This window comes from Chanodichthys erythropterus, chromosome 11, assembly GCF_024489055.1.
Source record: "Chanodichthys erythropterus isolate Z2021 chromosome 11, ASM2448905v1, whole genome shotgun sequence".
Classification (NCBI taxonomy): Eukaryota; Metazoa; Chordata; class Actinopteri; order Cypriniformes; family Xenocyprididae; genus Chanodichthys; species Chanodichthys erythropterus.
Genome location: NC_090231.1, coordinates 37,575,195 through 37,590,742, shown reverse-complemented (window position 1 = coordinate 37,590,742; position 15,548 = coordinate 37,575,195). Strand labels below are relative to the sequence as shown.

The 15,548-nt window shown below is 40.9% G+C and overlaps 1 protein-coding gene across 2 annotated transcripts in view; it reads left to right on the top strand.

Annotated features, from left to right (window-relative positions):
- The window catches only part of focad (focadhesin), an 82,843-nt gene that overhangs the window by 35,035 nt on the left and 32,260 nt on the right, over positions 1-15,548 (top strand). For both annotated transcript variants that reach the window (XM_067399689.1, XM_067399691.1), the window contains exons 12-19: positions 11,311-11,415; positions 12,320-12,421; positions 14,058-14,188; positions 14,393-14,519; positions 14,681-14,815; positions 14,968-15,018; positions 15,214-15,297; positions 15,389-15,524. In XM_067399689.1, the coding sequence (XP_067255790.1) occupies positions 11,311-11,415; positions 12,320-12,421; positions 14,058-14,188; positions 14,393-14,519; positions 14,681-14,815; positions 14,968-15,018; positions 15,214-15,297; positions 15,389-15,524 (871 nt within the window). The remainder of the gene's footprint in view (positions 1-11,310; positions 11,416-12,319; positions 12,422-14,057; positions 14,189-14,392; positions 14,520-14,680; positions 14,816-14,967; positions 15,019-15,213; positions 15,298-15,388; positions 15,525-15,548) is intronic.

The following is a 15,548-nucleotide window of genomic DNA, read 5'->3' as shown; positions in this document are numbered from 1 at the left end:
AGAATCCATCAATATTTCTCCAAATGTGCATGCTTTTAAACTAAAAACCTATATTCAGACTCTTTGCATCACAGAAATATATTATATTTTGAAGAATATAATAGAATACCATTATTTTAAATTGAGCTGAGACATGATTACAGATGGGTTTTTTTCACAGCCCACCTGACTGAAAGGCCTCATTATTATGCAGCACCATTAGAGGTTCTTTATGCAATTCTTTTGTCTTCTCGGGTGTAAATGGCCCATTATTCATGATGATTCACGCCTCCACGCATAAACGTTATTCCTTCAAAAACACAAACATGTACATACATGTTCCTCACATATTATGGTAGCCTAGTTTGTGCTGAGTACAGTGTAATGACACCTTTGTCATCAATATGTTTATGAACAACTGAAAAAAGCACAAAAGTCAGGGCATGTCAAAACTTCTCCAGGCCCCAAATCAGACTCCAGAGGGTTAATTGGTAAAGCTACAGTAACGTCTTCATCTAGTCAGCTTGAGATCCTTTCCATCTTAACTGGTTATATCTCTAAAAGGGTTTAGTTAATCCAAAAATGGAAATTCTGTCATTAATTACTCACCCTCATGTCGTTCCACATCTGTAAGACCTACATTCATCTTCGCAAATAACAAATGCAGATATTTTTAATGAAATCTGAGAGGTTTCTGTCCCTCCATAGAGATCCAACGCAACTACCACTTTCAAGGTCCAGAAAGGTAGGAAAGACATCATTAAAGTACTCCATATGACTCCAGTGGTTTAACCTTAATTTTATGAAGTAACGCAATTGCTTTGTTTGCACAAAAATCATAATTTACCAATTTATTTACAAAAATATTGATCTGCAACGTGTGTTTGTGCATGCATGTGCACAACATGCATGTTGTGTTCAGATTCTCACGTCAACACAACGCACAGTGCATGTGTTTTGTGTTCACAGTAGAGCTGTGTGAATAATTTGTGTGAATAACGCTTTGGATAATATTATTTTGTAAATAAACATTTCAAAGTGGTAAATAAAGATTTCATTTAAAATATCTTCATTCTGATACAGATACATCCAGAAATCATCATCCATCTCAAATCATCATCCATCTCAAATAAAAGCTGTCCTTCAAAAGAAACCCTGGATGAGTTTGGGCACAGTTTTGTTGGTTATAACATTGGCCTTGTGGGAATGTGAGCTGCGTTTTCCAGGAGCACAAGACTGCGATATAAACCAGCACACCCCTTCAGTCACCGCAAAGCATTTCTTTTGATGCCAAAAACATGAAATGCATTAGTAAAGCAGCTCTTGTGTATGTACTCAGATTTGAGGACATAATCCTCAATTCAGGTAGAGAAGGTTTTCAGGTCCTTCACATGGTCCACAGGTTTTCAACGGGTTGTCACTGCTCACTGTAGCCCCTCAGTTTCTCCTAAAGTCAAGCATAACTTTCATTTTTATTTTGCTTGAGCTGGGGAAACACTGGCCTTGGGCCAGTGTTTTAGTATTATAGAAGCTTCTTGAGCAGTGTTTATGCTACAGAAAACAGCTTGAGAAAATAAAGAAAGAGAGAGAAACAGGGTGTTAGTCAGACGGTTGGAAAGATTGCAGCAACTGTTGGAATGAACTTCAAAGCCCTGGGCTCTCTGGCGTTCTTTGCCCGCTGCATGAGATGGATAACTTGTGACAGTCTTGCTTGGTTTAACTTGAATGGGATGGGTGAGAAGAATAAGAATTTGCCCTTCCACCCCTCCTCCATCAGCCCCTCGCTGTGATGAGCATGTCTCGTTATGTTATGAGCCCCGGCATTTCTTTGGTAGCCAGTCATGAGTGATTTTCCTGATTATCTGTTGTTTTTAGCCTCCTTATTTTCTGAACTTAGAAGCCCGTTTTTCTGTGTACATGGACAGCTCTTCATCAAGCCACTGATCTGACTTGTCTTTTTTTCATTTTTCTGTCTTGTTTTTCTTGCTTTGATTTCCTTCTCAAAATTGGAATGATCAATCCTTAATAAAGCTAAACAACATATGAACTTCATATTGCTACATCTTAAATTAATAGTTCAACCAAAAAGGAAAATTCTGTCATTATTTTCTTACCCTCATGTTGTTCCAAACCTGTATGACTTTATTTCTTTTGTGGAACTTGAAGGAATCTGTTTTCAAGAATGTCTCAGTGAAAGTCACTGGTGTCCAATTTTGTTTTATCATATGAATAAAAACTGTTGAAACATTCTTCAAAATGTTTTCTTTTGTATTCTGCTGAAGAAATGAAAGTCATTGAGATTACTTTAAATGATTTTTTTTTAAACTTCTGTTTACTTTCTGTGTTGCTTGATTGTTGTCATATCCCCTTTTCTCTATCTTTATCTCTTTTTTTTTTTTTTTTTTTTTTTTTTGCTGTTTTCCTACTGTGGTTTTCAAGGGTCTTGCCATTGCATTTGTTGTACATGCTTTCATTTTTAATTAAATTCTTTGAAGAGCTTTTTGAATGGATTGGGATGTTTAGAATTCCCTGTGAGCGACTGATGATGATTCATTTAATTTCTGTCAGCGTAATGAAAATAAAACTGAGATGATTATTTTTGGCTCTTCTACTGCTGATAATCAACTCTAGGCCCCATTACAGCAATGTCTCGACCCCGTTTTTGAATTTTAATGTTAAGAGAGATTTTTTTTTTTTTTTTTTTTTCAGCTCAGATCTTTCTGCTATTGTTTCACAGAAGGATTTTGAGACAGTTGTTTATTTATTCATTACTTATACATTAGATTTTTGCAGCTGTTCATTGCTCAAAAGTTTGGAATTGGTATATTTTTAAAGGGGACCTATTATACAAAATTCAATTTTACGTGTTGCTTGAACATAAATGTTTGTACACAACCACCCTATAATAGTAAAAATCCACCGACATAAGCAGTGTCTCTGTAGCCTGGGTGCCAGCCCGAACCCCGCCCACAACATTTTTTGGACGGGAAGTTCGGTCTGGACTCGATCCATTGTGGAGTAATTATGCTCGGCTCCCAGAAGGCCGAGCCAATCAAATTGCCAGGGCGGGCTTTAATCAATGATGGACAGGCTATCTGCGGTTACGTAACCACCCACGTCATCAAAGAGCGCTTGGGTTGAATTGGTTTTCACCAACGATGACTGCAGCTGGAGAAGTAAGAGGTTTAGATTCCGCTATCACGTCTGTAATAAAAGAAATCGACAGCGCATTAATTTTAAAAGACGAACAAAGAACCGCAATCAAGGCATTTGTCGATGGGAAAGATGTGTTTGCCGTCTTTCCAACGGGATTCGGCAAAAGTTTAAGTACAAGTTCAACATACGTCACTTACTGCGTTGCTCTTATTGGTTGTAGGTCTATCCAACTGATTGCAGAGTTGTTGTTTTTTTACTGGTTTTACTGACACGCCCCATAATTCAAGTGCAATGGAGCAGTATCAGACTCACATTCTGCCTAGAATATGAGTATGACGAAGTCAGGCTAGTGTCTCTGTATCTTAAGGCCCCGGTATACTTCAATCGAAATCGAAGAAAGAACTGATGTGACGTCATTTCGAACAAAATCAGGCCAAAACGAAGTTTGTTTTGTGTTCTTTTTGGATGTCTGAAACGGCTTGCCAAAGTGAACTTTCAGGAAAAGTTTGTTCCAGCACCAAAACACCTTCGTACTACCATTGGTCAGTGACAATAACGTAACAGGAGGTGTGCGCTGAGGCTCCGCCTTCACTCGCGTGGGCGCTAGTGATGGGAAGTTCGGATCATTTTACTGACTCAGACTTTTGAGTCTCGTTCAACAAAATGAACAAATCTTTTTTCGAGTCATTTCGTTCATTTTAGCAAAATGTAATTAAAATGTTACGTGTTACTTCCCCAACACATCTACTACTTATGCAAACGTTGATCCCACTACAAACAATACAAAACTACAATGCTATAAGATTCAGAAATGATTAATTCATTCTTTACCTGGGTCTTCAGTTTATGACAAGATGATTAAGCTCACCTCACCTCTTGTCTGACAAGTCTTGGGGTTTAAGTCATTCCTTAATGACGTGACAGGCAGTCCCATGCTAAACCAATGCATTCTGAGCCGGTAAGAGAATTGATTAGTTCATCTCATGAGTCTTTCGGGTTTTTGAGTCGTTCCTTAATCACGTGACAGACCCATACACCAAGCCAATGCATTCTGAGCCAGAAAGAGAATTGATTAGTTCTTTTTATGAGTCTTTCGGGTTTTGAGTCGTTCCTTAATCACGTGACAGACCCACGCTATTTCTGATATTTCTGTCACTGTTTTTGTTACTGTTTCTTGGGGATCTGTGGTGTGTTATTATAAATAAATAAAGTCCTGTTATAAATAAAATATTGATTAATTTATCTTTTTGACTGTCTATCTGTAAATAAACACTAGGCTATTGTTGTGTTTGTGTAGGACTCAATAACCACACCGTGTAACTTCGTTCATATCAGATTTATCAACTGACGCCAACCTCCTGCGTTTTCCGACCTTTGCCGTAAACCACTGCTGTAAGCCTTAAAGGCACCGTAACCTGTCACATGCAGTGTATAACATAACAGAGTCCAACAGGACCCAATACTGAACGTTTTCAGACATAACATTTTCCCCCCACCCCCCTGGAAACTAGAACATAACATTTAGCCCCCATTTCCCAGTGTCACTATCACCCCGTCACATAGTCCCCATGCCAGATGGGCGGGACCCTCAGTCTCTGAGGGCGTGCTGGCCGTGAAACTGCAACGGGCGCTGCTGGTGGATTACCCCCCCTCCAATTATCTCTTGGCTGTGGCTGCCAACTTAGAGCCGCTGCTGGGGACAGAGGTGATGCAGGTACGGTGGGGGCTGCAACTCTGTGCAGGCGGTTTGAGTGCCAACGAGTCCCATTCTCCAGTCTGTAAGTAGCCGGCCCCAACTGCTTAGTCACCCGCAGAGGCTCTGACCAGTATGACTGCAGCTTATTTTGGCGGTGAAGGCGTTTGACCCTGACCCAAACCCCTGGAGAAAGTGAGGGGGTTTTCACCCTATGCGTGGCATCAAACCTCTCTTTCATCTGAGCCTGCGAACTTTTCACCTGAGCTCTTGCTTTCTGGAGCCCTGGGCTCCCACGTGCCGGAGCTAGCTCAGCTCTCAAACAGTCCAGTGGTTGTTTTAGTTCACGCCCAATCATGAGCAAAGCAGGTGACACTCCTGTGGTGGAGTGCTTGGATGCCCGGATGGTTAGGAGAGTTTGGTTGAGCGCGTCGCTGAAGATTTTCCCTTCCTCCAGACAGGCTCGGATTCCATTTTTGAGAGTTTTATTCAGTCTTTCCACCCCCCCATTACTCTCTGGGTGATACACTGCCGTCCTGATGTGCTTGATGGACCGTACCATGAGAAACTCTGTGAACTCCGCAGATACAAATTGGGGCCCGTTATCCGTTGTGACGACACTGGGGAGGCCCCACCGCCCAAACAGGCTGTCTAGGCGGTCGATGATGGTGTGTGCAGAGATGGAGCTCACCTGAAAAACCTCTGGCCACTTTGAATGAAGATCGTGCACAACCAGCAGGTAGCGAGCGTGAGCAGGTGCCCCATGAAGTTCGCCACAGAGGTCAACCTGAATATGCTCCCAGGGTGAAGAGGGCCAAGGGGTCGGGGTGAGAGGGGCTGTGGTGGGCTGACCAGTTTTCCCACTCAGGAGGCAGCAAGCGCAGTTACGTACCATCTCCTCAACATCAGGGTCTATGTTGGGCCACCACACTGTGTCACGGCAGCGCTGCTTCACCTTGACCACCCCCAGGTGTCCCTCATGCGCCATGTGTAGTACTCTGGACCTGAGAATCTCTGGAACGACTGCACGGTGGCCACGGGCCAGGCACACCGCTCCCCAGCAGGAGAGCTCATTACGGAAACGGTAATAGGGAAGCAGCCTGTCATCCACTTTGGCAGGCCAGCCATCCTGGACATAGGTACGGAGCATCGTGAGGACCTCATCAGCAGCTGAGGCCTGCTGCAGCTCCGCCAGAGTGACTACTGAACTGAGGGGCCCGTGCAGGATGTGGACCCAGTCTTCGTCGCTCTCTGTGTCTGCTGTCACCCCGCCCGTCTCCTTCGTCACCGACACCGCTCTAGACAGGAGGTCAGCTACCGTGTTGGCCCGCCCAGGCAAAAACTCCAGCCTTAAGTTGTACTGGTTAAGCCGGTCAGCCCACCTCAGAAGTCTCATGGGCCTGTGCCCCGAGCCTTGAGTAGCCAGCAGTGCCGTCAGTGCTTGGTGGTCTGTGCGGATGGTGAAAGGCCTCCCGTATAGGTAAACATGCCAGCGTTCACATGCCCACAGGCAGGCCAGGGCCTCCCTCTCCCCTACTGAATACTTCTGCTCTGCAGGGGTAAGTGCCCGTGAGGCGAAAGCCACTGGCCGTTCCACCCCCTCCTGAGTCCGGGAGAGCACAGCGCCTAGCGCCACCCCGGAGGCATCGCAGGTGACCATGGTGGGTGCAGTCAAGCTGAAATGGGTCAGTGTGGGTGGGGAAGTGAGCTGCTGTTTGATGATGCGCACGGCTTCGTGGCAGGCTGGGGTCCAGTCCCACGGAACATCCTTCCTGAGCAGCCGGCGCAGGGGGGCCGTTGAGTCAGAGTAGTGTGGCATGAATCTGAGATAGTAGGCGGCCATCCCCAGGAAGGACGACAGCTGGGATGGTGACTGTGGGTCTGGCAGGGAAAGAATGGCCTCAGTATGGGACACAATTGGGGCGATGCCCTCCTTCGAGAGTCTGAAGCCCAGGAACTCGACCTCCTCAACCCCAAACATGCATTTCTCAGAGTTCAGTGTGATGCCATGCTGTTCGAAACGCTGAAAAACCTGCTCCAGGCGATCATCATGCAGTGCGGTGGAGGGCGCATACACCACCACATCATCCAGATAGATGGAGACACCCTGGATACCGGCCAGTATGAGTGACATTATCTTCTGAAAACAGCTCGGGGCTGATGAAAGTCCAAACGCCATGCGTTTAAATCTGAAAACCCCCACGTGCGTGACAAACGCTGTAAGGTCCATGCTGGCCGGTGCCAGAGGCACCTGCAGGTAGCCGTTACGTAAGTCCATCTTACTAAAAACAGTGGAGCCGTGGAAATGGCTAGTGAGCTCCTCAGCTGTAGGTAGGGGGTACTTATCAGGGATGATGGCTTTGTTTACATCTGTGAGGTCGACACAGAGTCGCAGTCCGCCCCCCTTTTTCTTGGCTATTACCAGGTTAGACACCCACGGTGATGCGTCAACAGGCTCTATGACGTCCGCCTCCACCAGGCGATGAAGCTCGGCCTCCACCGCATCACGGAGAGCCAGGGGAATGCGCCGAAGGGGCTGGATAATAGGGTGGACCGACAGGTCAACCGTAGGCTGGTGTACAAATCCAGTCATACGGCCCAGCCCGTTGAATAGTTGTGGGTAGCGGTCAGGCCAGGAGGTAGCGACCTGCAGGACATGCAGGCCCCTAGCATCACTCACAGTAAAACCCAGGGCAAGGAACAAGTCTAGGCCCATAATGTTAGCTCCCTTCCGGGTGATGCAGAACTTAGCGGCAGGCGCACATTGTTGATCATATCTGACGGGGAGGCGGGCCACACCCAGAGTGGAGATGGGAAAATGGCCGTAGCCTAACAGGGGTTTAGCTGCTGCGTCCAGAGGCACGTGACTGAAGAAGCGGTCATATGTGCATTTGTTCAGGATTGACACTTTAGCCCCTGTGTCCACGAGGAGTGGAATGAGAGCTGTGCCCACGCGGCATGTGCAAAGCTTGAATGAAGGCTGTGGGGTCTGTACAGTGTTTATGGGGACAGCAGCAGTATCATGGCAAGCAGGAGAGGAGCGACAGCAGCGTGCGAAGTGGTTCAACTTATGGCAGTTTCGACAACGTTTTCCCTGGGCAGGGCATGACTGATCTCTGGTTGCATGTTTAGGAGAGCCACAGTTGTTACAGCTCTTGAGCCCACTCTCCCTGGGCCCCCTGTCCACTCTCTGTACATCCAAACTGTCACTCACCCTGTCAGCTGCCTCTGCAGTCGCTGTGTGCTGAACTAACGGTGGTGATGACGTCACAGGCTCGTGCACAGCGCGAACGAACTTGCGTGCCTCTGCTAGAGCAGTTTCCAACTGCTTTCCAATTACTAAAGCATCCGCCAGTGTTGTGGAGTCTGGCTCTAGTAAAAGTCTCTCCCTCAGTTGGTTACATGACGTTTTCTCTATTAACTGGTCAACAATAAGTCCATCCTCCAAAACCCCAAAATCACAAAGTCTAGCCAGCTCACGCAATGCTGATACATAGTGGGCAACGGTTTCACCTGGCTTTTGGGTCCTCTGACGAAACTCAAAACGATGCATCCGCCGGCTTCGTCCGCAGCTGAAATGAGCCTTTAAAGCGGCCGTGGCTGTGACGTACTTATCATCCGATAAGGTGAGCGTGGCGAAGATTCGCTGGCCCTCCTGCCCGAGACAATGGCGCAGGAGCGCGCACTTCCTCGCCTCCGCGAGGTCCGAGTGTCCCAAAGCCAGCAAATAATCCTCAAATGATGTCAGCCAGCGATCCCATGGAACAGCTGGATCACCAGGAACAGGTAGGAAAGGAGGCGGTGGTGGTAAGACGAGTTCAGACATCCTCGTTCGCCAAATGTTGTGTTTGTGTAGGACTCAATAACCACACCGTGTAACTTCGTTCATATCAGATTTATCAACTGACGCCAACCTCCTGCGTTTTCCGACCTTTGCCGTAAACCACTGCTGTAAGCCTTAAAGGCACCGTAACCTGTCACATGCAGTGTATAACATAACAGAGTCCAACAGGACCCAATACTGAACGTTTTCAGACATAACAGCTATATAATAATATAATAATCCAAGCCTACGATATAAAGTATTTATAGTTTGTTCATTTTTACTCCAATTTTGATTTTGCTGTTATAATAATTGCTTTTCCTATTCAGACTTGACATATTAGTCTAATATATGTATAAGAAGATTGCTCAAAAAGGACATAATGACATAAATTAAAAGCAAATAACATTTTGAATTTGAATTATTAGTTTAAGACATCAAGGTTATGATAACTTCAGCTTTAACAGTTGTAACACAAACTCAAACAAAACTGGAGAGTTAACGTTATTTACTAATAAATATAATGTGCTTGCAGCATAGCGTATGGGTCTGTCACGTGATTAAGGAACGACTCAAAAACCTGAAAGACTCATAAAAATAACTAATCAATTCTCTTTCCGGCTCAGAATGCATTGGTCGCGTATGGGCCTGTCACGTGATTAAGGAACGACTCAAAACCCAAAAGACTCATGAAATGAACTAATCAATTGAATCATCAGGTGAACTACTACTAGAAGTACATAACCTGTAGAATATTGCACATGCGCGACTGAACGAATCACCCCCCGAGACGACTCGTTCTTCCCGAGTCACATTGAAGATTCGTTCAAAATGAACGAATCGTTCAAGAACGACACATCACTAGTGGGCGCGTCTCTGACTCATTTGATTTGTAGAGTTTGTTGAGGTAAGAGCTCCACTGGTGAAAACATGAACACACTGGATAGCCGCTTTATAGTACAAAATGAAGTTGTGCTTGTAAAAAAATGAGGCACTAACACTGTTTTTCATGTTTGATACTGTAAAGCTGCTTGATTTTAAGCAATCTATTGAATAAAGTGCTATATGAAGACGTGACGTGACTGGAGTGCTACTTTGCAGAGCTCGTGCTAACATACCCATGCTCTTACGATCAGACGCTTTTCTTATGCTTTCTATAATAAATGCTTACTGTTTTCTCATTTTTGTTGTGTTTATTTTGTTACTGAGAAGAAAGTGCACGGCACATATTTACATATTCATCTAACCATCGTTCTCAGCAGTGTGGGCAGCGTCATTTGTTCGTTTACAGTATATCGCTGGTCACACATTCTGAACTTCGTTTTACCCCTAAACGAAGAATGAAAAAGAAGTTCGTTTGAAGTATACCGGAGCCTTTATGCTCATAAAAATATTGTGAAATGTTTGCTATTTGAATATATTTTAAAATGTAATTTATTCCTTTGACACAAAGCTCTGTCTTCAGTGTCACATGATCCTTCAGAAATCATCTATTCTGATTTGCTGCTCAAAAATAATTTCTTATTATTATCAAAGCTGAAAACAGCTTAATATTTTTGTGGAAACTGAGATACATTTTTCAGGATTCTTTGAGGAATAGAACAGTATTTATTTGAATCTTTTATAACATAAATGTCTTTACTGTTATTTTTGATCAATTTAATGATTCCTTGCAGAAAAACCTTTTAATTTCTTAAAAAAAAAAAAAAAATCTAAATCTTTTGAATGGTAGTGTATATCTGTCAGATTCTTCCAACTCCAGCAGTTCAAAATGTGGCAGCTTAATTTGATATTAATTGCTTGCTACTAAGAGACCATATCACTCTTATACTGGCCTCGTTGAACTGGCTACTAATATGTTTTTGAATTGATTTTACAATGCTATTTGTTTTTAAGGCCCTGCATGGACTCGCTCCAAAGTATATTAGTAATCTCCTCCACTCACACCTACCTCCAGCTCCCTGAGGTCATCAAACCAATTACTACTTTCTGCTCCCCTCTTGTTTTTAAGATCTGAGGGAGATCAGGTTCTCTCTAGTGGTGTGGCCACTAGACTCTGGATTTTAAAAGCAGTTTTCAATCTTGATTAAAGGCTTGTTTGTACTGCATTGCTTTTACATTTTGTCTGATGTGCATCAAAGTGTATTTAGTAGGTTAGGTTTCTTGTAAGTTGTTTTCTTTCAGTTAAATATCCCATAATGCTTTTTTACATTTTCAACTTTCTTTAGTGTGTAATGTTGCATTTTGAGCATGAAAAAGGTTTATTGAAACCCCTCCATTGTCATCTTAATTTTTCTTCTGGGAATGAACACGTCACAATATTCGTAATTTAAATCATTCCCGCCCAAAATAAAGGGGCGACGCCTTGTTGAGATGAGTTAGTAGTGTATATTTCCGAAACCTACTTGAAGCGGATGACCAATCAGAGCACACGGCGCTCTTTGGAAGGAGGGGCTTCATAGAGACAGGAACTAAACAGAACGTTAGGTGCTGCAAAATTGGAAAATATGTGAAAAATTTGGTGTTTTTGAACATTCAAGCCTGAAAACTTACTGTAGTAGAGCTCAAAAACAAAATCAAGACTTTGTAAAATGACATAATGGGTCTTCTTCAAATATCTATTCATTGTTTGCTTAATTGTTTTTCAATTTACCTCTAGGTGCCATGTCTACTTCCTGTCCTGATGTTTAAACTGGGCCGAGTGTCTGATCCAGATTTGTCTCTCTCTGTTCTCTATACCCTGCCAAGACTGGGAACCCACAAGGTAAAGTCATTAATATTCACAGCATGTACTGTTTACCTGATGAGGGAAAACTAAACCTGAAACTTCATCAAAATCAATAATTATTGGTCAGCAAATGTGTTTCTCTTTTAAAAATAATTGGAAATTAAATTAAATGTACAGAAAGCTAATTATTCACTGTTATTAAATTGTATTAAACAGATCCATTAACATGTATTGCAATAAAAATTAAAAATGAACAGCCATTAGCAGGTTATTATAGCTCACTTCCACAGAAATATGAATCTTGTCCGTCTGCATGTATTTGGGATACATTTGCTTCCTCTGTTGCTATGGCAACAGCTCACCTGCACTGTAGGCAACTCCAGCCATTAACATGACCATTGTCTGTGCCATTGTTATTCATTTGATTCTGCTAACAATACATATTATTCATAACTCTTGTATGCCAAGTGTGTACTTCTGTAACATTTGGCTTGCGTGTAAAATGCTGCATCAACAAAAATGCATTCTGTAGTTTGCACAATGTGTGCACACAACTGTAAAATATGAATAAATGAGCGGGGAGATGTATGGTGTTTTGCTGATGTTATTCATCTTTATTTTAAATGTTTAGGAACTTTATTATCAGCCTTTGAATGTGGGTGGCAGTGTTTTGCCCTTAATGTAGTCCTTAATTTTATCTTTTTGTACACTGTGAGATTTTTTAAATCACAGCAGAACACAACCTGGCCTATAGGTCACAACCGAAGCATTAAAAAACATAAAAGCATTAGCTATTTTAAATTGCATATATTAACTAAACTAAGCTATTAGGTAAGTATGCATATATCCAGTCCTGTTCATCATTATGTTTTGGCATTATGTTGATGTGTGTCCTCTGCCTCGTGTATGTTTGTCCTGACTGAACACTCTTGTCTTGTAGTTCTGTATCCCGCAGGTGCTTCATGTTCTCCAGACTCTGGGCAGTTCATCCAGACTGAGGCCAGTGGCTCTGCGGCTCTTGGCTCTGTTATGGAAAAAACAGGTGCAGTTAATTCTAAAATCATTCAGATCTGTTCTTTGTGTGTTGTGTCAGATGTCTGAGACCATGAGGCATTGATTCTGTTAAATTCTTATGTTGAAAATCAGCATTTAAAATTGATATATTTCTATTTTACTGTTTGGTTTATGCTTTGAAATATCATTAAATTTATATATTATTATATTTGATTATATTTAAGTCTGAGAGGTCTCTGGTAAGCATACTTATTTAATGTTAAATATTTTAGCACAGTTAATATTTTCATAAAAAATTATGTATTTTTCATTAAATGATGCTTATAATGTAATGAGCCCTGTTATTAATATGGCATAAATTATTCTATTAATTAAGCTTTATTTTATATTTATTAAAAATGTTGTTATTTTGTGTTATGCTTTGAAATATCATTATATTTATATATTATTATAAATAATATATTTAGGTCTGACATACTTCTGTTTTGTCTACTAGTTTAATACAGAATGCAAAATATTATATTTATTTATTATGATATATAAGTCTGAGATACTTCTGCTCTGTCTGCTAATTTAATACAAAATATGAAATGTTACATTTATTGAAGTAATTAATTCTGTTTCTTCTAATAATTTATTACAAAATATCATTATATTTATTTATATTTTATTATATTTAAGTCTGACATGCTTTTGTTTTGTCTAATAATTGAATACAATTAATAATTTCATATAAAATTTTTAGCAGGTGTAATTTGAGTGAAAATGTTTTTTAAAAAAATCATAATTTAATTTTTTTATTATTGAGTGAAATAAAATTATGCACATAAATTAATGGTTTGAGCCCTGTAATTAATGAAATAAAAATGATTATTATATTAATTAAACTTTATTATTTTAGTAATGTCATTTAGTAATGTTACAGTTTACATCATTAGTTCGCAAAGAATTTGTGTATTTTAGAAAATTGAACAAATTAAGCTTTATTGTTTCACATTTATTTAAAATGAATATATTCAAAATTTGCCATTTTGTTTTATGCTTTGAAATATAAATATTTATATATTATTATAGATAGTTGCAAGACTTTTATTTCGTCTAATGATTTAATACAAAATAATTCATTACAAGTAATATTGTATAATATTTCATATAATATTATTAGTGCATTTAATTTGATAAAAAATAAATAAAAATTCATAATTTTAGTTTACTCAAATTGAGTAAAATATAAAATTATGCATACAATTTGTTTTACCCCTGTAATCAATGAAATAAAAATGATGATTATATTAATTATGCTTTATTATTTTAATAATGTCATTTAGTAATGTTATACTTTGCATCATTATTTCACTTTTTTTTTTTTTCAATAACATTTTAACTGAAATATTCTTAAATGAATCATTATCAATTCAGATTCAATCTGAAAATCTGTTTTGATACCCAGTCCTACTATAATATCTGTATCTGTTTTATCTGCTACAATATATAACTGTGGACTCTTAGACCATAATTAAAATGTATGTATGATACGAGTGACATTAATCTAAAGCAGTGACATGCATACAGATGTGTCTAAATACTTTGTAGGTCCACTATACTGTATATCATTGTTCTGTTATTTCCAGGATAGATTTTTGAGACTTTGACTTTTTATATAGGACCGTGTGTATCCAGACCTGCAGAGACTGATGTCACAGCTTGAAAAATCCTCAGTGGTCATGGGAAAAGATACGCAGTGGGAGCAGATATTGGCCAGAGCAGCTTGCGTCAGGGACATCTGCAAAGAGAGGTCTGCTTCATCCATTCCCTGAAAACTGCTACTGAATATGCTGCATATTCTACACTAAGCCACCTCTGTATAACTCCTGATATACTGGACTCTTACAGACAAACACTAACCATTTACCTTTAAAGGTTTAATTTCACAGGTTCCCTGAGCAGTGCCTCACTGGTGTGGTCACATTCATTCACTCTGTTGTACATATCGTTCCAGACCGTACCAGCACGGGGGAGACATGCTGGCTGCCATCAGTGACACACTGCTGCAGTTCTCCAGGAAGGATCAGGCCACTCCTGCTGCTCTGGCACTGCAGGGCTTACAGGAGCTCTGTAGGGCTGAGGTCAGTCTTTCTGTACCAGGTGCACACTGGCTCATATGAAAATTAATTTACAGACCCCAAACTTTTGAACATATAATGTAATATAAAAAATTTTATTACACTGACCAAATGGCCACCCTTACCCTGCATTTGAATATTCTCCTTATCTGTCTTCTGTTCAGGTAGTTGATATCAGCTCCACGTGGAAGGCACTCTCTCCTAAGCTGTGCTGTGACACCAGACCCCTGGTCCTGAAGGCCACAGCTGAACTTCTGGCACTAGTACCTGCTTTAAATGTCAAAACAGAAGAATATGAGGCACGAGACCAACAAACACTGTTTCCGATTGCTAGATGTGTGGTATTTTGGAGCGGCATCTGAACTCATAGTTCAAAGCATGATTTCATTCTGTCTGCATTTCATTTGTGGGATGAATTACTTCAGGCTTTATGTCCTTTTGTTTTTTACAGAAATTCAGAAATGAGGCAGTGAGTGTTTTATGGGGCTATGCTCTCAGTCAGGTGAGCGCTGACATTTTCAAATGGTAATGAACAGTAGGGATGGGCAGGATGCTTGACTAGTCATCCAACAACTGTTTCTAATAAAAAGTCATGCCATTTCATGTATCTATTTATATGTAGCAATTATTTATTTGCTTTAATATTATACCAGTGATGAGTGAACAGTAATATTCAAAGCTTTTTTGGCTTCATTAGGACCCAGAGGTTGCAAGCCAAGGTTTTAAAGCCCTCTCAGAGTATCCTGAACCATCTCACACCATCCTACACTTACCAGAACAGGTGAGAACGCTTACAAAATGTCCTCACATTATTTCTGTCTATCTCTTATATATACAGTAAATCTGTAATAGTGACGTGATCTTGCTTACAGGCCAGGCCCATACCAAAGCAGCCTGATGAGGAGGATGAAGAAAAGGAAAATGAGAATGAGAAGGATGAAGATATTTCAGTACCAGGAGCGTCATATCTGAAACTAGTTTGTCTCACACCACAATCCATTTTACCAGGTATGATTATAAGATTATGGTGAC